This window comes from Staurois parvus, unplaced genomic scaffold, assembly GCF_062004578.1.
Source record: "Staurois parvus isolate SC_StPar_1 unplaced genomic scaffold, SC_StPar_1.0 ptg000186l, whole genome shotgun sequence".
Taxonomy (NCBI): domain Eukaryota; kingdom Metazoa; phylum Chordata; class Amphibia; order Anura; family Ranidae; genus Staurois; species Staurois parvus.
In genome coordinates, this window is record NW_028317982.1 from 8,922,136 (window position 1) to 8,946,877 (window position 24,742).

Here is a 24,742-nt window from a genome sequence, read left to right on the forward strand (position 1 = left end):
ACCAGACAGTGCTGGACATAAAATAATAAAAAAAAAAGTGCTAGTTACAAACGTAACAAAAAAATGATACAAGAAGAGCATAGGAGTCTGCTTGTATTGGTCTGAAGTCAAACAGATGGTTTCTGATTGGTTGTGGTGGATTTGTGTACTTTGCAGATCCTCTGTGCCTTGGACCTGACTTGCTATCCTGCAAGTGACTATTCTGTGCAGTACCGCTAGGTGGCAGACGTGGGTTATAATGATAGACGAATAGTGATGGAGGGGCGGGGTCTGGGATCTTCCCTGTGATAGGGCAGTGGAAGGACATTGGGCGGTCACTCCAGGTTCTCTGCCACAACGTCATCACTGTGTGCCTCCAGTCACATGTTAGAGGACAGTGGCTGTGCAGTGACAGGTCCTGGCAGTCACCATGCTGCATCCGATCAGATGTGTCCTGCACAGGAGTCTTCACCGCGGCTGCTGCCGGCACCTGTCACTGTCAGCTCAATGCTACAACACTGGCCGGAAGGTGAGCCCCTCTCATGGATCCCCCTTGTCTCAGGCGGTGTGTTTACATGGCAGATATGTTACAATCGGTGTTCCCCCCTCATCCCTATAACACCGATCACATTCATTACACAGGGGCTGAGGATCGTACGAGGCAGAGAAGGCACTGAGTTTAGTGACCACCTTAACCAGCCACAGAACCTGTCATTAGTGTGTGATCGGGATTGAAGGGATGAGGGGGAACCCTGATTACAATGATGTGTCTACAGGCCTCGTCCATTTGATGATATTCATGCTGGATACACTATAGAGGCAGGCAGGCAGGCAGGCTGGGTATTGCCATGTATTGCTGGATCTTGGATTACTGAATGCTATGGTCAGCGTTGTGGGATGAAGTCCAAAACCAGCACCACTCTGTGCGTAGACCGCGCTCCTCTCTGTGCGTAGACCGCGCTCCTCTCTTGTGCGTAGACCGCGCTCCTCTCTTGTGCGTAGACCGCGCTCCTCTCTTGTGCGTAGACCGCGCTCCTCTCTTGTGCGTAGACCGCGCTCCTCTCTTGTGCGTAGACCGCGCTCCTCTCTTGTGCGTAGACCGCGCTCCTCTCTTGTGCGTAGACCGCGCTCCTCTCTTGTGCGTAGACCGCGCTCCTCTCTTGTGCGTAGACCGCGCTCCTCTCTGTGCGTAGACCGCGCTCCACTCTGTATATAACTGTCCTGTGTCCCTAATTTCCCCCTAATGCTCTAGTTTTTACAATTCATGGAGATAGGTAGTTGCTGTGGCCATACTGCAGAACGGAATCTAGCCTGTATGATCTGCGGGTGCAGCATAGAAAAGTCTGAGGACACCTTGTGAACACTGCATGTGAGTCACTGATAGTCTGTCACCGGCCCCTTGCAACAGCTGTCCCCATCAGGGCGGCCCCTTACAGCAATTGTCCCCATCAGAGTGCCCCCCCATATCAACTGTCCCCATCAGACTGGCCCAAGAATCCGGGAATGCATTCTCAGAGACCTGAGGGTGTAGGTAAAATCTAGGGGACACAGACCACCCTGGGCCCACAGCACAATGGCTTAAAGTAGAACTTTAATCAGAAAATTACAGCGTCAAAATTGTAGAGGCCGATTTGCTTGCACCTTAAAGATTTACTGCTGCTCAGTGGCTCCTTGACAACAACATTAACAAAGGGGCGGAGCCCCAAAATGCATATGTCCACCCACTCCTCCCCACGGCATTGGCTGTGTGATAGAAGGAACTGTCACAGACACTGTGGGTGGCATGTTTTTTTTGGGAGTCTGGTTTTCCATCATCCAACTCAGCGATCCTCTGATGTCCTGCTGTTGTCCAGTGGAGGCTCACTCTCATCCTTGAAGCTGCTCCACAATTCCCTAGGTGTAAATTTGAATAAGTGTTGTTCAATAAACGTTGCATTTTACTGATCCAGCACCTCGGCCATTTGTCTCTCTTGTAATTAAATACATTGTGGTCAATGCCAGCTTTCCTAAGGCTTAGTTCAAAGCCAATGTAACTAATCTGTGTCATCATACATGAACTAAGAAAATGTTTCAGCTTTTTACCATTGAAAAACCCAACCCTAAAGCAAATGACCAAAAAATGAGCATCACTCTATATACAGCTACACACAATTGTAAGACACATATCGTTTCTTTCTTTTTTTTCAGGGTCTTGTGTTGGGTGCTTATGAAAAAACTGAAGAAGAAAACGTGGTCTTCACTCAGGCAGGGGACAGGTTTGACAACATTGTGTCTGGGAAGCTGAGAGATCAGTTGACAAGGTAATGTAAATCTTCTGTTTCTGTTAGTTATGCCTTATAAATTTGTAATGTTCTCTGAAGCTTGTCAAAAATAAACCGGCATGTTGTCTGTTTCACCTGCAGATCTGGACCTTCCCTCAAGAAAGGCAAATCACGGATATTTTATGGTTTACATGAGGTATTCTTTTCTATAAGCAGGATGTCATTGTAATATGTATCAAAACTTACAATCTTGAGGGTCAAATGATTATAGTTACACACCATTTTGTTTTTAATAATCATAAAATATTCATGCTGGTTTTCCTTGTTTAACCCTTTCGTTGCCAGAGCCGTATGCGTATTGTTTGCACACATGTTTAAAAAATAATAATTTTAGGCCTGAAGATTACACAAAACCCCTGAAACATTATATATTTTCTGAAAGACACCTTAGAGAATAAAATAGTGGTAGTTCCAATATGTCACACAATATTACCGCAAAAGTCTAGGAAATGCAACATTTCAGTAAAAAACACACTAAAGTAATTTTTTAGGGCAAAAAATGCAGTAAATGACCCAATTTTTTTGGTAATATATCAAAGACGAGATTGCACCGAGTAAATAGATACCCAACATGCCAAACCTTAAATTTGTGTGTGCCTATAAAATGGTGACAAACTTCAGTACCCTGTATTTTCTATAGGCGATGCTTCAAAAGCCCCTATAGGTCATCAATTTACACGTGCATTTGTGAGGGGGAGGGGGTGTTATGTGCTTGGGTATAACTTTTTATTATTTTGCAAGAAAAAAAATTGTTTTACTGTTTTCATTACATATGGGAACAAAAAGTCCCCTATGTGACGATGTTTAAGTGACAGGTTCTCTTTATTGAGGCAGGCAGGGTCTCTGGCCTCTAGGCTCCGCTCAGTGTCTGGCCCCTGGCCTCCACTCAATGTATTGCAATGCCGACGCATTGCAATACATTGCTTCTCGGCTGTGCTAGCTGAGAAAGTGACAGCAGTGACCTGGAAGTGACTTAACAAACGTCACCTTCGGGGTCACAGAAAGAAGGGGAGGAGAGTGGATGTTCGTCCGCTCTCCTCTCCATCTGCATGGCTCTCCCCGGGCCTGTAGATGGGCAAGTGGGGCCCAGATACATGGCGGGAGCATACGTGCAGGGGTGGCACCGGTACCGGGGGGCTGTGGAAGCGATTGGGCAGCAGCTGAGCCTCCTGACTTCTTCCACCTGACAGGCAGGAGTCTGCCTGTCAGTTTTATACACAATCCTGGTGTCTGCAGCCAATGATGTACGATGTACGGCCCTGGTGGCGAAAGGGTTAATGCGAACAGGAGCTTGGTGGTTAGTACTTTTTTTTTTGCAGCACTGGGGTCCTCCGTTCAAGTCTTGGTCAGGACAGTATCTACATGGAGTTTGCATGTTCTCTCTGTGCTTGCTGGGTTTCCTGCAGGTGCACCTGTATCCTTCCACACTCCAGAGATATGCTGGCAGGTCAGTTGGCTGCTGCCCAAATTGACGCTAGTATAATAGTGTGCACCCAAGGTGATTGCCTCACCATCTGCCCCAACAGCAGATAATGCACTTTGAGACCCCAGATTGTTATAGAAATCTTGATAATAAAGTTAAACTGAATTAAAAAAAACTTCTCTGAGCAGCTGCTGGTGCCAGTGATGATTAAGGTAAGTTTTGAAAACATAACTTGTCTTGATGGGTCATCACCTGCAGGTGCCAGTGGTGGATTAGTTCGTTTTTGTCCACTTTTGTTTTGTTTTTTTTAGGCAAGGTTTAAAAATATGTACACTCGTTTGTCCTTTACTGTATGGCAGTCTTTGTAATATAATATACTCCTAATTTTCCTTGTACCTTCCTGGTAGTAAAGAGGTTCAGGCAAAGCTGACGCAGCCCTTACCTGCCTCTCTCTGCAGCAGTAGATTACTTCTATTGGGCTCTGCTGTGTGGTAGAGCTTAGTAAATCATAGCTCTGGAAGGACAGAAATCCAAATCCATTGTCAGTTAAAACCGCTTCCTAATACGTTTTCAACTGTTTGCATGAAGTTCAGCTTTAAAGCCTTATCCTGGGAGAGAGCAAAGACCATTGCAGTGTCCCCACACTGCAAGGGGGAAATAGTTCAATGCTTGCCCCTTACATCAGCTGTCCCCATCAGAGTGGCCCCTTACATCAGCTGTCCCCATCAGAGTGGCCCCTTACATCAGCTGTCCCCATCAGAGTGGCCCCCCCTATATCAACTGTCCCCATCAGAATGGCCCCCCCTATATCAACTGTCCCCATCAGAATGGCCCCCCCTATATCAACTGTCCCCATCAGAGTGGCCCCCCCTATATCAACTGTCCCCATCAGAGTGGCCCCCCCTATATCAACTGTCCCCATCAGAGTGGCCCCTGTACATCAACTGTCCCCATCAGAGTGCCCCTGTACATCAACTGTCCCCATCAGACTGGACAAGGATCAGGGAATGCATTCTCAGAGACCTGGGGGGTGCAGGTAAAATCTAGGGGGGGCACAGACCAAACTGGCACCCCTCTAGATCTGGGCACACAGTGTCATAAAGTGGAACTTTAGTCAGAAATTTACTGCGTCAAAATTGTAGAGGCCGATATGCTTGCACCTTAAAGATTTACTGCTGCTCAGTGGCTCCTTGACAACAACATTAAGAAAGGGGAGGAGCCCCAAAATGCATATGTCCGCCCACTCCTCCCCACGGCATTGGCTGTGTGTTAGAGGGAACTGTCACAGACACTGTGGGCGGCATGTTTTTTTGGCAGTCTGGTTTTCCATCATCCGGTAAGTTTTGGAATCCTAACTTATCTTGATGGGTCATCACCTGCAGGTTCCAGTGGTGGATTAGTTCGTTTTTGTCCACTGCAAGGGGGAAATAGTTCAATGCTTGTTAACTCGGGGGTAGAGGAAACGGCTGTAGTACTTTATTTTTTGATGCAATGGCCGCTGATGCTCTTCTCTTCTTGGTTGGAGTTTTTACACTGTATGTGCCAGAGAAGAACTTTTTGTGTTTGTGTTTCAGGAATTTCCCAGTGTTGTAGTGGTTGGGCTGGGTAAAGAATCTGCTGGCTTTAATCAACATGAGGTTTGGAATGAGAGGAAGGAGAACATCAGAACTGCAGTGTCAGGTAATGGCCTTTGGTTTGGCATTGGGGCAGTGTGAACCACATCATACTGCAACTGGAAACAGGGACTCTGCAAAATCACAATTCCAGTCAAAGCCTAACAATGCTTAATCACTCCCCTCCCGGCCTATAGTAATATGACAGCTGGGCAAACCTCTTGTCCCTCCGGGAGGACATCATATGACGTCCTTCCGGAATTGCACATTGCGGTGCCCGCAGGGCCACGCTGTTGCGAGATCTGTCACCGGCTGTGTACCTCAGACATGGCCGATGACAGATCTGTGTACCGATCCCGTTGCCAGTACCATGTGACTTGCTGTGACAAATTACAGCAGGTCACATGACAGTTGGAAGCAATGGATGGCTTCCTTTCATGTCATCCATTTTATACAGGTTTGTCTAGCTGTGAATGGTCACAGTGATCACATGCACAGGCTGGGCAAGTCACAGCCCATCTGTTTCATGTGATTAGTCGTGGCCAATCACAGCTAATCACAACAAAAAAAGCTGAATTAATCGATTTCATTCAGTTAAATGCTTGCTTATAGCAAAGAAATTCTTTGCTGTAAGCAATCAAATTGTGTATAAAAAAAAATACTGATCACTTCCCCAAAGTAGTACAATGTTACTATGGTAACATACTGCTTTGGTCATAGTGAAATATGAAAAACAAATCTTACATAAAGAGAAAAAAAGTAATAAAAAAAAAATGTAAACAAAATTTAATTTTTTTTTTTTTGTACTGTCACCAGTCAGTGTCCCTGATTACCGCCACACCAGTTATATGCTGATGTTGTACTGCACTGGTGACAGTATGTAATAAAAAAAAAAAAAATTGTGATTAATAATTTTTTTTTAATTCATTAATTTTCCAGAAAATCATGACAAAAAAATTACAACTTCAAAAAAACTCGCCATGCCTCTTTTGAAATACATCGGACTGTCTACTTTGCAAAAAGGGGTCATTTGGGGGATATCTGTACTGTTCTGACATTTTTGGGCCTCAAGAAATTAGAGATACTGTCATCATTTGCAGCTGATGGCTTGTAGTTTTCAGTGAACTACCAGAGCGCTGGTGAGTGCTCTAGATTGATCATTGATGCTTTCTGTCATTGTGTAACTGCATGCTCTCAAAAGCTATGAGCAGACAGCTTACACTGACAGTCTGCAAGTCATGCACTGTACCCACAATCTGCGGATTGTGGGTGCAATGCTTTGCAGGCTTCTAGTAAAAAAAATAATAAATGCACATTTATTTACCTGCAAACAGATGTTCATTTATAATTTATCCTTTAAACTTACTCCCACCCCTATTCCAAGCCTATGCTCTCTACCCTGTAAATGGAAGGATGTTTATACTTACCTATTCTGAAGGCAATCAGGTTCGGTTACATGATCTCTCCAGCGGCAGTTTCCGTGTACAGAAAAGACTGCTGACAACGGCCTGGGCGATTACGTCACCCTTATGCTTACTAGGGGGCAGCCATTGTTGGCTCTCCCTCCTCTACACTGAAGCTGGGACCCGATCATGTGACCGCACTAGAGTGACTTCAGAATAGGTAAATCTAGACATCTTCCCTTTTTATAGGATAGATAGAATAGGCTTAGAATGGGGGTGGGAGCAGGTTTAGGTTTAGTTAGGTTTTGACTGAAATTACACTTTAAGGGCTACACGCCAGGACAAGGTAATTTTGCCTTTTGTCCTTTTGGCTTCAGTTCTCACCAAGGTGCAGCATAATGCAAAGTGCAGTAGGGCATCCCAACATGCTGGAGCACAAAGGAATCGCATACATGTTGGAAAAAAAGAAAGTGAGCACTGCAATGCATTTTAAGAATACATTTCAGCATGTGTTGATATTGCATACCGGTGCATGCTTTAGAAGCCTAATAATGTGCACTTTGTGGTGTGAATGGGCTTTTGTCAAACGCTTACAGCCAAAACTGAACTTGCATGCACACTTTTTAACAAGGAAATGTTGAAATGAACTAAATGTTATTAACAATAAGAGAACATCTAAGACAGAAAATGAGAGGTATATTATAATAATGAAATGGACACTTGATGTTGGAATGTGTTTTGGTTTTTTGCAGTGGGCTGCAGACAGCTTCAAGACATGGAAATTGAACAAGCGGAGGTGGACCCTTGTGGAGATGCCCAGGCAGCAGCAGAAGGTGCCCTTCTTGGGCTGTTTGAGTATGATGAGCTTAAGAAGAAAAAGAAGAAACTTGTTTCTACCAGGGTGTATGGGAGGTACAATGTAATACATGCAGTCTTTACGTTTTTATAATCAAAGTGACCACAAACATAATTTTGTTAAGATTTTGAAAAAAGACCTCCGCATGTTGGAAAATGTCCAGCTGTGTTCTGTGAATCAGACATTATATCCGCTACATGACTCCATTACCTGTTTACTTTTAAATATCTGGTAAAAGTCGGCTGTTCCCTCATGCTAGAGCCTCTTGTTGGTCACCTTAGCAATATTTGTTTCAGAACGGGCGCACTCATTTTCTTACTATTGGAGAGCTTTTAAGCCTCTCACACATAATTTGGCTGCCCTTAAAGCTCAACTCCGGGAAACTTGAAGATCTTCCCTTACAGTGGGGCTGTGCTCGTACTGCAAGGGTTAACTGTTTGGGTGTAGGGGGCATATGAAAGGAAATGTATTACACTATCTTCCATTCCTTCATGCTGCAATGGTCCATGCAGTGCCTTTTCCCCATGCATCAGTGGTCTAAAGTCTTCACATCATGAAGACCAATGCAGGGTCTATTGCCCTGCATTGAACATGATCACACTGAAGGAACAGTCCACCATCTGAGTGCTGGGGGAGCAGAGGATCAGGTGCTTTTTACTCTCCACTAAAATAAAAAGTTAACCCTCACAGTGCAGGCAAAGTCCCACCGCAAGGGAGAATTTTCAAGTTTTCTGGAGTTGGACTTTAACAATAGAGAATAGTGTGGTTCACAGACTATCATCAGATTCAACCCTCTTTGGTTTGGCACATGGCTGAAATTTATTTCACGTAGGAGGTATCCTGAAACTGGAGTTAATATTTATTAGCTCCTTGCTCTTTTACTTTCCTATTAGAAAACATATGCTCCTGTAGCATTATAGCTTTGTTTGTGTATGCTAGCCAGAAAGAAAAACTAGCAGTATGTCTTCTTTAATTTACTATGGGTAATTCACAATGGTCTGGAAACAACATTCTTTCCATCATCCATAGGCCAGATTCAGCCACTGCAGATTGTTATTGCCTATTCTGTTGCTTGACTACTGAGTAGCCTTTGTAGTCGTGGTCTATGCCAAAATCATGACACAACATAAGGACTTGTTGCAGGCCTGATATAAAACTTGTAAAGCAATGTGCAGTTGCTAAGTGTTATGGGATCTTGGGATATATTTTTTTTTAAATTCAAAACTAAGCTTTATTGAAAGATTAACATCCATATGTAATAAAGCACAGAGTACAAATATAAATCCTGTAGATAGTTTAAGCATAACAATGGACAAAATTCTTGGCACCTTCTCAAAATTGTAAGAAATAATTGCATTCCAAGTTTGTGATGCTCCTGTAATTTGTAATTAAACTCACCTGTATCAGTTACAAGTGCTAACAATATAGAAATCGCAACGACAACCAGTTAAAATGGTGAAAAATGGACTCCACCTTTCTGTTGTGTGTCTCTGTGTGCCACATGGAGCATGGAGAAGAAAGAGCAGCAAAGAATTGAGGATTTGAGAACGAAAATTGTGGAAAAATATGGACAATTTCAAGGTTACAAGTCCATCTCCAGAGATCTTAATGTTCCTGTGTCCACTGTGCGCAACATTGTCAAGAAGTTTACAGCCCATGGCACTGTAGCTAATCTCCCTGGAACGTGAACAAAAGAGAAAAATCATTCAAAGATTGCAACAAAGGATTGTTTGAATGGTGGATAAAGAACCTCGATCAACTTCCAAACAAATTCAAGCTGACCTTCAGGTACAGGGTACAACTGTGTCCGCTCACACTATATGTCAACATTTTAATGAAAAGGGACGCTGGAGGACCCCACTGCTGACACAGAAACATAAAAAAGCCAGATTGGAGTTTGCCAAAACTTACCTGAGGAACCCAAATGTTTTTTGGGAGAATGTGCTTCAAACAGACAAAATTACATATTTTTGGTAAAGCCCATCATTCTGCTTTCAAAAAAAGCAAAGGATTCTGGGGTGCAATGTAGGGCCCAGTGTCAGAAAGTTGGGTCTCTGTCAGAAGATATGGGTCTTTCAGCAAGACAATGACCCAAAGCACACATCAAAAAGCACCCAGTAATGGTTTAAGACAAAGCGCTGGAGAGTACTGAACTGGACAGCAATGAGTCCAGATCTCAATCCCATAGATCACCTGTGGAGAAATCTCAAAACAGCAGTTGGGAAAAGGAACCCCTCCAATCTGAGAGACGCGGAGCAGTTGGCCAAAGAAGAGAGAAGAGTGGTCCAAAATTCCAGTAGAGAGGTGTAAGAAACTCATTAATTGTTACAGGAAGCAATTGATTTCAGTTCTATTTTTCAAGGGGTGTGCGACCAAATATTACATTGAGGGTGCCAATAATTTTGTGCACTTTTTGGATTTTGCGTTGAATTTGTCAGATTTGGCTTTTAGTTTCTCCACTTTTTTGTGTCATACCAATACAAACAAAAGAAATAAAGATGAGAATGCCTAAACATTTGTAATTGCAACAATTTTCTGGGCGAAGTGGTGCATTATCTGACAGAAATGCAGGAGTGCCAATATTTTTGGTCATGACTGTATATGTTAAAGATGACATCAAGAAATGTGATTGCATTTTTCTACTTTAGTCAAGAAGGAGAGGCCTGGCAGAAAGGAGTGTCCTATGCAGAGGGACAGAACCTGGCCCGCTATCTGATGGAAGCGCCTGCAAACTACATGACTCCGACTAGGTTTGCGCAGATATTTGAGGAGAAGTTGGAAAAGTTGGGAGGCAATGTAAAGGTCTTCACAAGGTACGTTTTGAGTCTGCAGCATATAAAAGCAGTGTTACATAGAACAATGTTTCTCAGTTAGCAGTATACAGACACTTGTGCGATGGCGCTGTTAAAAAATCATATATTCCAGGTATTTCTTCATTGCCAATCACAGTTGGTGCTGTATAAATCCTGTGTAATAATAATAATTTTGATGACCTGTGAAAATTTGTGTCCAGCCCCCCCTTACCACTCCCTCCTGAATGTAATTGCTGGCAGTATAGATTTCTCTCTCCATCCGCACTGTTCATCATGGATGGAGAAATCAAGGAGTGTATGGCTAGCCTTGCTGTCATGAGTATTCTAGTAGAATCAGACGCATTGACACTTCACGTTGAAGTGCTAATACAGTGCCTTGAAAAAGTATTCATACCCTGTGAAATGTTCCACATTTTGTCATGTTACAACCAAAAAACGTAAATGTATTTTATTGGGATTTTATGTGATAGACCAACACAAAGTGGCACATAATTGTGAAGTGGAAGGGAAAATACATTTATGTTTTTGGTTGTAACATGATAAAATGTGGAAAATTTCAAGGGGTATGAATACTTTTTCAAGGGACTGCATTTTACCCTCTGAAGCTTGCCAGTTTTTTTTTTTTTTATCTATCTACATGTCATCTTTTAGCATCCTATTCACATTTTATGTACTATTACTATGGCTTTAAGTAAAATCTGTGTGTGTGTGTATATATATATATATTTGTATATTTTGCTAGTTCAGCTTTTCATCTGCCATAGTACATAAAGAGGGAGCCATGGAGCTCCCAGGGCTTGTATTGTTTAATCATTTTTAGTTGGCCACTTTAAGGTGTCCATTTGACCACGCTTTTTTGCCTGTGGAAATAAAATGAAGATTCCGAAGAATCAACATAGGGAAAACATTATTTTTTTTTTTTCTATACTAGGTCCACCAATACTCCACTAGAGCTTCCTTTTTCAGCACTGTGTAAGCTCATTATTAGATGTAAATATTTGTTGTTGTTTTATTACTAATTATAAACATGTTTTTGATCATTTAAAATGAAAAGTAACTTACAATGACTTTAAATGTCTCCCTAGGTCAAAGCAATGGATAGAGGAACAACAGATGGGAGCATTTTTAAGTGTAGCCAAAGGGTCTGATGAACCTCCACTGCTGTTGGAAATCCACTATACTGGCAGCCCTGACCCTAAGGATCCACCCCTGGTCTTTGTTGGGAAGGGGGTCACTTTTGATAGGTGATGAAACTGAATAGATTGTTGAAGTTAAATGTTTTGTTGTCACCGAAACTGACCTCTAAAATTCTATAACCAGGCAATGTAAAAAAGACAAAGCCTCAGCGCCCAGGACTCTCCTATTAGACACACTATTCCCCGTGAGATGCTGCTGTACACAGGTGCAAAAACCAAAAAAACTTATATCAATAAAAACCAGCGCAAACCCACATAATCAATTGCATTACTCAACTTATTAAACAAACTTAAAGACCGTGACAAAAAAACTTTTGTGCTAATAAGGATTAAATTATAAAATATATATAAATAAATATAAAAAATTATTAAAATTCATAAGTCCAGTGACACAAAAATCCCAAACAATTATTAATTGACAGTCCCGTGACAAAATAAATCAAATTATAAAAAAATTTTCATTGGATTCTTCCGTGCCTTTGATCCCTTCACCATCCACCAGTGCAAAAACCAACATTAACCGCACTCACCAGATATTAGTGAGTCACACGCCTTTCAGGAATATTAAGGGCTCCTGGACCCCCTTTACTTTTTATGAGACCTCCAAATGCTGTTTCTTCTTATGTCTGGGTACCTCTTCTGCTTACTCCTCTCACCGAATCCCCCAAGGAAAATCAGGAAGAAGAAAAGACCATAGCGTGATACCGTAGTGGTTTCTCCTCTAAATAATCTCTCCAGACCACTCACATTTTAGCGGGATGTAACCCGCATTTTATTTGAAACAACAAAGATTTTCCTTCAAAATGATCCACTTTCCAAGTACAGCGACTTTGCATGAAGACCCCACAGCCTAGTATACAGCAGGATGGCAGACCTCAGATGCAAACTCATCCACTATGCTAAGATGGCCGGTGCGTTCCACTCACCGGAAATGACGTCAGACGCCGGAACAGGCAACCGGAAGTGCATCAACGCGTTTCGCCCCACCCACAGGGCGTTATCAAGACGCTCATCTCCACTTCCAAGCCGCTTATAAGGCAATGGGAGATCCCTCCCACTAATTAATCTGGACACAAACCTGGACACAAACATGTCCATCACCGCCATCCCTCTGTATACCCATGTGGGGTCCCCTTACACCAAAAACAGATGCCATTAAATTAGATACATTAAAATTAAAAAAACCTCATTTAAAAACCTAATTTTATAACCTTAAGTCTTCTACCCCAAACATAAGGGTAAAGACAGGGAATTACAATACATTAAATAAAATTCTATATAAAAATAAAATAAAATAATAATAAAAATAAAATAAAAATAAATCTGACTAAAAATAAAAAATAAAATATAAAAATAAAAATTATATAAATAAAAAAAAAAAAATATAGAAATAAAAATAACAATAATAATAAAAATAAAATTAAAAATAAAATAAAAATAAAAATCAAATAAAAATCAAAAACGCCTAATCATGAACACGCACTTCGGACATTAACTGGATATTACCAATTTGACAAAAAGCAATTTATATCTATATCTAGATATAAATTGCTTTTATTATTATTTTTATTTTTATTTCTATATTTTATTTTTTTTTTTTATTTATATAATTTTTATATTTTATTTTATTTTTTTATTTTTAGTCAGATTTATTTTTATTTTATTTTTATTATTATTTTTATTTTATTTTTGTATAGAATTTTATTTAATGTATTGTAATTCCCTGTCTTTACCCTTATGTTTGGGGTAGAAGACTTAAGGTTATAAAATTAGGTTTTTAAATGAGGTTTTTTTAATTTTAATGTATCTAATTTAATGGCATCTGTTTTTGGTGTAAGGGGACCCCACATGGGTATACAGAGGGATGGCGGTGATGGACATGTTTGTGTCCAGGTTTGTGTCCAGATTAATTAGTGGGAGGGATCTCCCATTGCCTTATAAGCGGCTTGGAAGTGGAGATGAGCGTCTTGAGAACGCCCTGTGGGTGGGGCGAAACGCGTTGACGCACTTCCGGTTGCCTGTTCCGGCGTCTGACGTCATTTCCGGTGAGTGGAATGCACGCTGAGCGGTGCGTTCCAAGGGGCCATCTTAGCATAGTGGATGAGTCTGCATCTGAGGTCTGCCATCCTGCTGTATACTAGGCTGTGGGGTCTTCATGCAAAGTCGCTGTACTTGGAAAGTGGATCATTTTGAAGGAAAATCTTTGTTGTTTCAAATAAAATGCGGGTTACATCCCGCTAAAATGTGAGTGGTCTGGAGAGATTATTTAGAGGAGAAACCACTATGGTATCACGCTATGGTCTTTTCTTCTTCCTGATTTTCCTTGGGGGATTCGGTGAGAGGAGTAACCAGAAGAGGTACCCAGACATAAGAGGAAGCAGCATTTGGAGGTCTCATAAAAAGTAAAGGGGGTCCAGGAGCCCTTAATATTCCTGAAAGGCGTGTGACTCACTAATATCTGGTGAGTGCGGTTAATGTTGGTTTTTGCACTGGTGGATGGTGAAGGGATCAAAGGCACGGAAGAATCCAATGAAAATTTTTTTATAATTTGATTTATTTTGTCACGGGACTGTCAATTAATAATTTTTTGGGATTTTTGTGTCACTGGACTTATGAATTTTAATAATTTTTTATATTTATTTATATATATTTTATAATTTAATCCTTATTAGCACAAAAGTTTTTTTGTCACGGTCTTTAAGTTTGTTTAATAAGTTGAGTAATGCAATTGATTATGTGGGTTTGCGCTGGTTTTTATTGATATAACCAGGCAATGTCTGCTAAATGTTATGTAACTATAGATTTAAAAAAGCAATTTTTGTGGTCATGTCCCAGGTTATTTGTTTGGAAGAAAAAAACTATTTAATAGCATTCATAAAAAAATGCACATGAAATTGGGGACCTATTCTGCTAACTAATCCAATGATGCCTCCTGCTGGTAAGTTGGGTACTGCAGTTTGCTATTTTAGTTGTACATAGTAGCGCTAGCATGTAGTGAGTACTATTATTTCTGTTCTGGTGGCAAGAGCAGGTTCCTGTGATTAGGGGAAAAAAAAAAAAAACAGGAGTAGCTGCATCCCTGCAGTTTTGCCCATACATAATATCCCCAGGGTTTCATGTTCCCCCTTCTTTTGTAAACTCAGAGTTTTGTAACTCCCTTATTCTTAATATGTCCTGATCTCCTTTTTAAATTTACATAGACTGGCATCTTTGTCCACCTTACCATATGTGTGGAGTTGGACATAGGATAGAACCCAACATATGTAAAAGGAATATATCATGGTTTTGTAATATTTTCTTTACATATGTTGGTATTACATTTTTTTTATTTTTGTATAACTCTTACCATTACTTTTGATATCTCATCTTATGTCTATTTTTTTCTTTTAGTGGTGGGATTTCTATAAAGCCATCATCGGGAATGGATGCAATGAGAGCAGATATGGGTGGAGCTGCTACTGTCTCTTCTGCAATATTAACTGCTGCAACACTAAAGTTACCCATCAATCTGATTGGTAGGTTAATGTGCCATGCCTGAATATGTGTGGTATGAACACAAGGAAAAACCATCAGTTAATTGAAAGTGGGCTTGTAATTATAACAAAGTGCTGCCATTTGATCTGGTGGTATTAGATTGAAAGCAGAGTGAAGATGGCTATACAACACATTTTGTTGTGATTTGATGCACATAATGATATATTTCCATCCCTATTTAACAATTACACAACATTAATTTTTTGCCCTTTAAATAAGGCATATCACCAACACACAAATTAATTTAGACATAAAATAACAATTTATTGATCTATATATAACCTCAATACATACGTAAGAGATTGATTAAAATTAGAAAGCTGATTTCCTAGATTCCAGTATATATTTATGTAAAGTATACACTATATCCACTCTATTAAACTACTTTCAATGTTTCCATTCAGTTAGATTAATAAGGAGACAGAATGCCATATTGCAGCATATCAGGAGTTGATGCTACTAATAGGTTATCTACAGAATATATGAAAAACCTAAATTAAGGGATAAGTTCACTTTTTGGATCATTAAAGTGGAGTGCCAGTCGCACTGTGAAAAAATAAGTCAGCAACTACAAAAACTGTAGCTGCTGACTTTTAAAAAAAACAACCACTCACCTGTCCCACGATCCTGTGGTGTCCTCCCCGCAGCCCGTTTCACCAACCGTCTGGTGTTCCAGGCTCCGACATCTTCAGTGTGGGCACCCGGCTGTAACAGCTTGTGGCTTCCCAGCCGGGTGCCCACTGCGCATGTGCGATTAGCGCTGTGCTTCCTGAATGGTCCCGTAGTCTTCTGGGACCTGTCAAGTGTCCCAGAAGACTACAGGGAGGGAGGGTAGGACGACAACTTCTGATTGCCTGGGTGATCGCAGCGGAAGTGGGAGCAGGTACCTGTCAATTTTGGGTTCCCGCTCCCCAAAGGTGCCAATCCTTAATGGGGAGCATGTGACCAGTCTTTAAAGCGGAATTTCCCCTTTTGGGTGGAGCTCTGCTTTAAGGTAAAACATGTAACGTTCCAGCCACTGCCGCAGCTCTCCCTGATACCTTCCTCAGTGTGCCAGCCAGTGGGGGATCTTCTCTCCGCATCAGCTGTCACAATTCAAAGAACAACACGGTCACACAGGGCTCCGCCCAGACGGATGCATCATTCATTCAGTTTCCTGTGAGTGACTAAACTACAAGTACCTTCATCCACTGCAGCAGATGGCTTGTAGTTCTGAATGAACTGTGAAGGTTTCTGATGAGCGCCCTTGTAGTTCATTTATACTGACAGCCTGTGCGGATGCATGGGCTGAAAGCTGCAGGGCTTGTCTGCAGAAGCTTGACATTGTACCCCAGATCCACTGATCACAGGTGCAATGCTTTCCAAGCTTCTGCATACAAAAATGATAAATGCATTTTTTTTTTTGCAAAAATGTGTACATTTTGTTATTTTTCTAAAAAGGTGAACTTATCTTTTTAACTTCAAAACAGTTGCAATAGAAAGTGACACTAATCCAAAGGGGTAAACTTCATCTAATCATGCCTAAAGTCTAAAAGAAAAGCATGAACAGTCCAGTGAGTGACCCTCACAGCTTAGTCCAGCAGAGTGTGTTTAGTACTGCACAAATAGGTCAAATGTATTAGATGAAGTACTTTGATAAGTACTCTATCCCAACCTGTATGGCTGTAACATACATCTTGTACTGTTCATCTAAAAATTACATGGCCAGTTGCTTATAGTCAGCTTGTTTAATCAAGCCATCAAAGGCTATAAAAGCAGAGATTATTTCTAAAGTTTTAGACTTTGACACCAAAAAACACTTTGAATTTGTCCTATGTTCGGAACATATTGATAAAATTAATCTACATTGCAATTTTTCAGGTTTGGCTCCTTTGTGCGAAAATATGCCCAGCGGCGGAGCAAATAAACCTGGTGACGTTGTGAAAGCAAAGAATGGAAAGACGATTCAGGTGAAACACTTGCTGGCCTAAAAGTGGAAGTTCACCTTTTCAGGAAAAAAATGAAAAGGTGAACAAACACCCTACTCCTTTCTCACTCCCCACTGTACTTACCTCCATGAGTGATGAGCTGGCAGTGCCCACGCAGCCAGTGTAGCAGTTGGGGGTTTGAAGTCCCCACTCCTCTCCCCCTTCTTTCTGTAGAGCTGGATAAGAGATGGATAAGAGTGATTCTGATTGGTCAATGCTAGCACAGAAAATCGCTCTTATCAATCCCGAAAGCCTTACGGAAGGACGGGGGAATAATAAAGGGGATTTTAAATCCCCAGACTGCTACACTGGCTGTGTAGGCCCTGACAGCTCATCACCCACAGAGGTGAGCACAGCAGATACTGAGGGGTGGGGAGGGTGCAGTGTGCTCCTTTTTCATATTTTTTTCTGAAAAAGTAAACTAACCATTTTAAAGGGAATATTCAATCTACTTTTAGAAAGTGCCAGTGTCTGCACATAGCTGACACTCCCCAGGCATGTATATTTGCCCACCTGTGTTTGCCGCCTCCCCACAATGTCAGATCACTTACTGAGTGGGGTTTTTGGGTACGAAGGACTATGTGACCTTCCCTATATGACAGTGTTCAGGCCTGATCACTCAATTATAGGACCGAACATTGTCACGTAGATGGAGGTGACATATTACCCTATCTAAGCTCTGAAACAAGTCAAATCCACAGCTGAGGAGCATGTAGATGAGGCAGAGGCGAGGGATCATGGCTGGGCATGTATACATATCTAGAGGGGTAAGCTATGTGTGGAAAATGTTGCATTGCAAAGTGAGTGTCTCTGGACAGAGATCAGCATTTTCTGTGAGTGTTCCTACTAGGATTCTGGTCCTGGTGCTCATGACTACCCTAGCTATAGCAAGGATTGTCAGCTCTGTAAATGATTTTAGGAATGGCTGGTTCAATTCAAACAATAGAGTCTGAACACCAAATTTTCTGACAAATAGGTATAATTGATAACCTCCAGCACCACATCTCAATTTTAACATAGTACAAAAAGAAAAATAGGTTCCTCAGGAAAAAATACACAAAATTATATGTAAAAAATCTCACATTTTATTACAGCGTCATATTTTAAAAAGCAGGTTGAACAACCCCCAAAAGGATAAAAAAACAAGTCTGGATGAACCTTAAATCATACATGATCAGCAAATCCCCATACATCTTCCGTAAAGTAATAATACTCATATAGATGATACAATTAACTACATTATGATATTAGAAAATAGATTATGGGGAGTTGCAGCATCTCAATGCATTTCGCAGGTTCTTCAGGGGTTTAGAAGAGGCAGCTGATAAAAAAAAGAACAAAGTGACTCATATGTAGTTAAAAAGTGAATATACATACAATGATACAGATACCATAGAATTTTCTCACAACAATGTATATCAGCCAAAGCATGAAGATTATCGAATGTACAGGTGAAGACCCACCAGGAACACATACAGAGGAGGTAGTGGCAACAAATCAGATAGGGGTGCCTCCCAGCAGTACTGGTTATATATCATAATGTGTTTAATTGTGTCATCTGTATGAGTATTATCATATTTTAGGGAAGGTGTATGGGGGTTTGCTGATCATGTATGGTTTAAGGCTCATCCAAATTTACGGTTTTCCACATATGATTTTGTGTGTTTTTTTTACTGAGGGTTACACATTAGCACATTAAAAAGTCCCATTTACTCATTTCTCTTTTTGCACTATAAACCCCAATTTTACTTGTATGGGTTGCAAGAACCTGCTGCAGTCACAGACTATTTTCACATTGCATAATTGTTAAACCCCTTATTCTTCAACGTATTTTGGTGTTTTAGATTTGGTAAACATCATTATTCTTTGACAGGTGGACAACACTGATGCCGAAGGGCGATTGCTTTTGGCTGATGCTCTCTGTTATGCACATAATTTCAATGCACGAGCCATCGTAAATGCAGCAACTCTAACTGGTATGTACATGCTGGTATTGAATAGTACAACGCAGAAACTAGAAAGAATAGGCTTTGATTTGTTCTTGAGCTTTATTATATACTATACAAACTGGATGTGGGCAACACATGCAAAGTTATTTATGGGTCTAGGAATTGTAAAGGAGTTATCGATATGTCAGTTTGATTTGACCATTGACCACCGCCACAGTTATGCAGTTTTACCTGGAGCTGAACATTTTGGTAGTGTCTAGTGCAGGGTCATTATGCTTTCATTATAACATGGTTCCATACTTGAGATGTCTGCATATGCCTTTTGAAATTTACAACATACCTTACTACTGGCTCAAAACTGGATGGCCTCACTGACCGGTAGGATAGTGCAGAGGGGTTGGGCACAATAAAAATTTTTGCATAATAGTGTGCCCTGGGTAAGGGACTACTCGAGTTCCAGATTTTATTGAAATTTATCCTGCAAATGGAATATTATTGGAATCCTGAACTGAGAAAATTAAAGCTAACATTGCTGACCCTCTTGAAAATGCTAATTTTCCTGACTGTCATGCTGTCTGATGGCTTCGGTACTTTGAGCATCTGGCCTGAAATATGCAGATTAGGTGTTCTGGCATCACTACATATTTATTTCAGTGTCAGTGACTCCAGAGTATTGAGGGTAGAGATGTCCCAGCAGCTAGCATATGCACAGTTTGTCACCCTGACCTAAGTGTCCCAGATTCCTCTCTGCTTACAGTACTCTCTCTTACAGGTGCTATGGACGTGGCTCTAGGATCTGCTGCTACCGGTGTGTTCACCAATTCTTCCTGGCTGTGGACTCATCTTCAAGAGGTTCAACGGTTTTTTTTTTTTCCCCTTATCTACATTACTGTGCAGTTTACAAATAAACTTGTACAATGATATGTAAACTAGTACAATTGGTAAACAGTAATTGTAATAATAGGTGATGGAAGGGACAGGGAATAGAGACTTGAGCACCTTGTGTAAGTCATGCTTGCCTTCATACCCATGGTCACAAAATGTATACAAAACATCATCTTCTGGAATATTCAGAAAAACCTTTTCTGTGCACACTTCTTTTCCTGGTTTTATGTTAACAAGCATTTTACTTTCCTAAAGGAAGCTCCATCCTTTGGTTCCTCCTTTTCCCGAAATACCTCATTTGTTTGACAGCTACATTTAGATTAACTATATATGTGTGGCAGTCTCTGCTACCCCTTCGAAAATCTGCAATGAATTACTTTTCAGAGGGCAGTAGACCTGTGGTTTGCAGGCATTTAGCAAGAGATATTGCCATCTCCTGAATGCCTCTTCTTCTTTTGTGAACAGGGGTTTTGAATGCAATTACTTTGCTGCAACTGTGGTCCAAGCATTTGGCTCATGGTTGCAGCATGATCCCTTTGACTTCAATTGGTTAATTTTTTTTTTTTTACAGGAGGCGGTATGTGTACAGCCCCCTCCTAGCTGTATGATATCTTTTAGGGGGGCAGTCAGAGGCTGGTAAAAACATGGCTCAGATGCCTGCACTTTTGTAAACAAGGCCTTAGTAAAATAAATAATGCATGGCTGATAAAAGAGAAGAACAGAGGGAGAATTAGGGAGTGATAGAACTTCTTGATTACATGCCAATTGCACGTTCTATTTTTCTCTGATCTTTCTTCGTTCTCCATGACTCAAAACAATCTGTGTCAAAATGTGGCTTGATTGTTATTTACGCGTTTATGAAGCAATAGATTATAACATGCTCACTTACAGTCATGTTAAAAATGAAGTACATCCCATGAACGTTGTTTAAATTTTTTAACATAGTTGAACAGGTAGATATTTAGATTTTTATTCAAACAAAGTCTACAGATAAAGGTGATGTACTTGAATAAGAAAACAAGAAACATTTGCCGTTTTATCATTTATTTAAAAAAATACCAATAGATGTAATGATATACTCTGCAAAAGTTTACTACACTCTTGGCATCAAAAACTGGTACTGCCCCTGTAGCATAAATGACTTATTGTAGGCATTTGTATAACTGTCCACCAGTCTCTGACATTGACACATTTAAACTTTTGACCACTTCTTCATGCAACATTCCTTCAGTTGCAAGCTGTTGGTGGGTTTCCTTCCATGAACTGCTTTTTTCAAAATTCTACAAAAGTTTAAATCAGAAACAAACTAGGGCTTTGGTTAGAGCAGTCTATAGCCTTCTCTTTCTTCTTTTTGAGTAATTCCTTGGTGGATTTACTGGTGTGCTTCAGGACATTAGCGTGCAGAAAAACTCCTTTACAATTTACCTTCAGTTTTTTTTCACCAATAGCCTCACATCCTCATCAAGCACACTTTGATGCAGAACGTGTAGTTGACTCGATAACTGTGAGCTGCCCAGGTCCTGAAGCAGCAAAGCAAACCCAAACCATAACATTTTCACCACCATGCTTCACAGTTGTTATGAGGTTCTTCTCCTGAAGTTCTGTTTTCGGTTTGTGACAATCATGCCTTTTTTTTTACTAGGGCCAAACGGCTCTATCTTTGATTTATCAGTCTTTAGCACATTGTTCTGGGAAGTCTGGTGTTTGCTTATATGTTCAGTCGCAAGCTGTAACTTCTAATATTCTTTTTTGGACAGCAAAGTTTTTTTTCTTTATACACCTCATATGCAGGTTGCATTGATGCAATCTCTTTCTGATTTGTAGATGTATGCACTTTGCCCCCCACTGATACCCCACAAATTGTAGGGTTCTTGGAGACTTCATTTAGCACCAAACAGTCAGCTGTTGGGCCAAACCTGGACAAATTAGAAGTTGTTTGAAATCTATCCCACTTATAGATGACTTTGCTTACAGTAGAATGACTGATTTCAAATCATTTGGTGATCTTTTTAAATACTCTACCTGACTCCTAGGCATTCACTTTTTTTTTTCTCTTCTGAGGACCCTAGAGAGCTCTCTTGATCTTAGCATGATGACCCCACACATGTCAATAGCAAAGATATATGATGTTTAAATCGGCACTCCATACTCTCTAATGAAGTTCTAATCCTTGGCACCTAATCTGGAACACTGGGATTTTAATTTCATGGATTTTATTGACGTGGGGGTAAAGGTAGGGGTTGTACTCACTTTTTCCATATGACAAATCATATATCCCTCCTATCGGTAGGCAGTATTTAACTCAAGATCCAATGACTGACTGTTCGGATATGTTCAAAAAGTCAACAATTTCCATGGTGTTTACTTAAGTATTGGTTGTCAGAAGTTGTCCTTTAATAACCCATTAATATTTGTTTTCTAAACTGATTGTATTAATTGTTTTCAGGCCAGTGCTGTGACAGGAGACCGAGTTTGGAGGATGCCTCTGTTTGAGCACTATAGTAAACAAGTGACAGATTCTGCCCTTGCTGACCTTAATAATGTTGGGAAATACAGCAGGTATGATAACAGTGAAAGCTTTTCCTTCTTTGTTTTTCTTTGTTTTGTGCTCACACATGGTGGTAGCCTTTGGAGCTAACTGTATACATAACAAAATTAAATTGTAAGCTCTGTAAGAACGGGGACTGGTGTGACTGTACAGTATGTAAGTTATTGGCGCCGTCTAAATGCCTGTAATAAATTAAATACATTGGTTAAAACTACAGATTTATATAACATATTCCATAAATATAATTCCATCAGGTTGAATAACATTTCAGTGACCTTATCTGTCACTGAATGAGATTCAGCACTGTTTGTATTTATAATGGCAGCATAATGTAATGCTATGGCCATTTGAGAAAACCTACTTGTGTAAAAGTAAATGATTTTTAAGCCTTCTCTTCAGCCCTGGAATGGGTTACAATATATGTGAATAAATAGCATCTGTACTGCCTGACTTTGGAGAATTAATTCTAACTCCTGACAATTTTTGATGTAAAGTGGAGAAGAGTTTTTATTTCTGTGACTGCATTGGGGAAACTGTTAATTAGTTCCTTTCCCCGTGATGCCCTTAGAAGAAATAAGAGGAGCAGTTGTCACCATACAAGTACTAACACTTCCTCACTGCCCTAAAATTGTAATTTTGGTTTTCAGGTCCTTATTGGACCAATTTCCCATCTGTTCCTGCTGTGATGGGAAGTAAAACCAAATCTCCCTGATGGGGACATGAACATGCATAAAAACTTTGACTGCGCCCACTCTAAAGTCAAGACTTTGTATTTAGTTTTGGATAAAGACTATTAGTCTACATGAGGGCAGCACAGTGGCTTAGTGGTTAGCACATCTGCCGTGCAGTAAATAGGTCATGGGTTCAATTCCCAACCATGGCACCTCCTGCATGGAGTTTGCATGTTCTCCCTGTGCTTGCGTGGGTTTCCTCTGGGTACTCCGGTTTCCTCCCACACTCCAAAGACATGCTGGTAGGTTAATTGGCTCCTGTCTAAATTGTCCTAGTTTCATCGCTGGTCACGTGGGATCTCCTGTATGGTAGGGGTTGGGGAAAAACCTGGCAACCTACCCTGTAAAATAATTGCTAAGAGAATTCATGGAAAAAGTCACTTACGAGTGACAGTCCATGCAATCGCCAAGGGTCGGATGTGACTGAATGGATAGAGAGAGTCTACATGCAGTGTTGGGGGGGTAGAGGCAGGTATTTTGTCGAGGAGCTGAGGTCACTGGGGTCCTCAAGAGAGTTAAGATGTCACTGGCTGTGTCTACTCAAGGCTGCAAATCTCAGCAGTATTATAGAAGTAGACTAACTGTATCGTACCTTGCAGGTCTGGAGGAGCGTGTACTGCGGCTGCATTCCTGAAGGAGTTTGTCACCGTGCCTCACTGGGCTCATCTAGACATCGCTGGCGTCATGTCAAACAAGGATGAGGTTCCTTACTTGCGCAAAGGAATGGCAGGGCGCCCCACAAGGACCTTGATTGAATTTGTTGACCGACTTAGTAAAGACAAGAATCCCACATAATGCTGAATGGAATAGACCAGCAACCAGTAATGGAAATTTTCTAGTCATAATGAACTTTATATTCACTTTAAAATACCTAAAATTGCGGTTTTTCTATCTTTTTGTTACTAACATAGCATCCAGAAAAAACGTACATGTTCATAGCATTTTATGGACATTAAAGACAATGGAATAATACAAGTAGTGTTAAACAAGATGTTATTTCTTCTACCATCTGTGTTCTATAAAAAAAAAAACATCACTAGGCAAATGTTTTGATATCATAAACCTTTTCTATAACCTTCCCCTCACCTCAAATCCTACCCCTCATTCTCAAAAATGTCCATAATAAAGTCCAAAATCCAAAAATCCAAAAAATAGTCCACACTCTCCAATCTTCCAACTGTGAAAATATCCGATTCTTCACTCCAATCCAAAATACCTAAAAAAAATAAACTAAATATAGTGCATTATCTTTCACACTATAATATTAAGTGATATCATGCAAAAAACACTAGTGATGTAAAGTATAATATGAACAAGATTAAAATCAACACGTGAAATAGAAATCCACACAACTCCACTAGTGATCTTGTGAAATAATCACTCCAATTCATGAAATGCTACAAATACAAAATTTGTGATCAGTGAAAAAGTGTGCAAAATCAGATAAGTGCCACCACTCTGCGTTTAGGATAACATGCTATTACCCTCTTTCAGCTGCTCCTTCCGGTTGGAAGGACGTGACGT

The 24,742-nt window shown here is 40.6% G+C and overlaps 1 protein-coding gene across 1 annotated transcript; it reads left to right on the forward strand.

Moving 5' to 3' along the window:
- The first annotated feature begins 349 nt into the window (after positions 1-349).
- On the forward strand, positions 350-24,193 carry LAP3 (leucine aminopeptidase 3). The gene is made up of 13 exons (XM_089677454.1): positions 350-508; positions 2,167-2,279; positions 2,382-2,436; positions 5,298-5,403; positions 7,492-7,651; positions 10,244-10,408; positions 11,494-11,652; positions 14,995-15,119; positions 16,999-17,087; positions 18,979-19,081; positions 19,827-19,906; positions 22,386-22,498; positions 23,818-24,193. Exons 1-13 carry the CDS (start codon positions 410-412, stop codon positions 24,011-24,013), a joined length of 1,563 nt encoding a protein of 520 aa, XP_089533580.1. The 5' UTR covers positions 350-409; the 3' UTR covers positions 24,014-24,193.
- Positions 24,194-24,742: the final 549 nt, after the last annotated feature.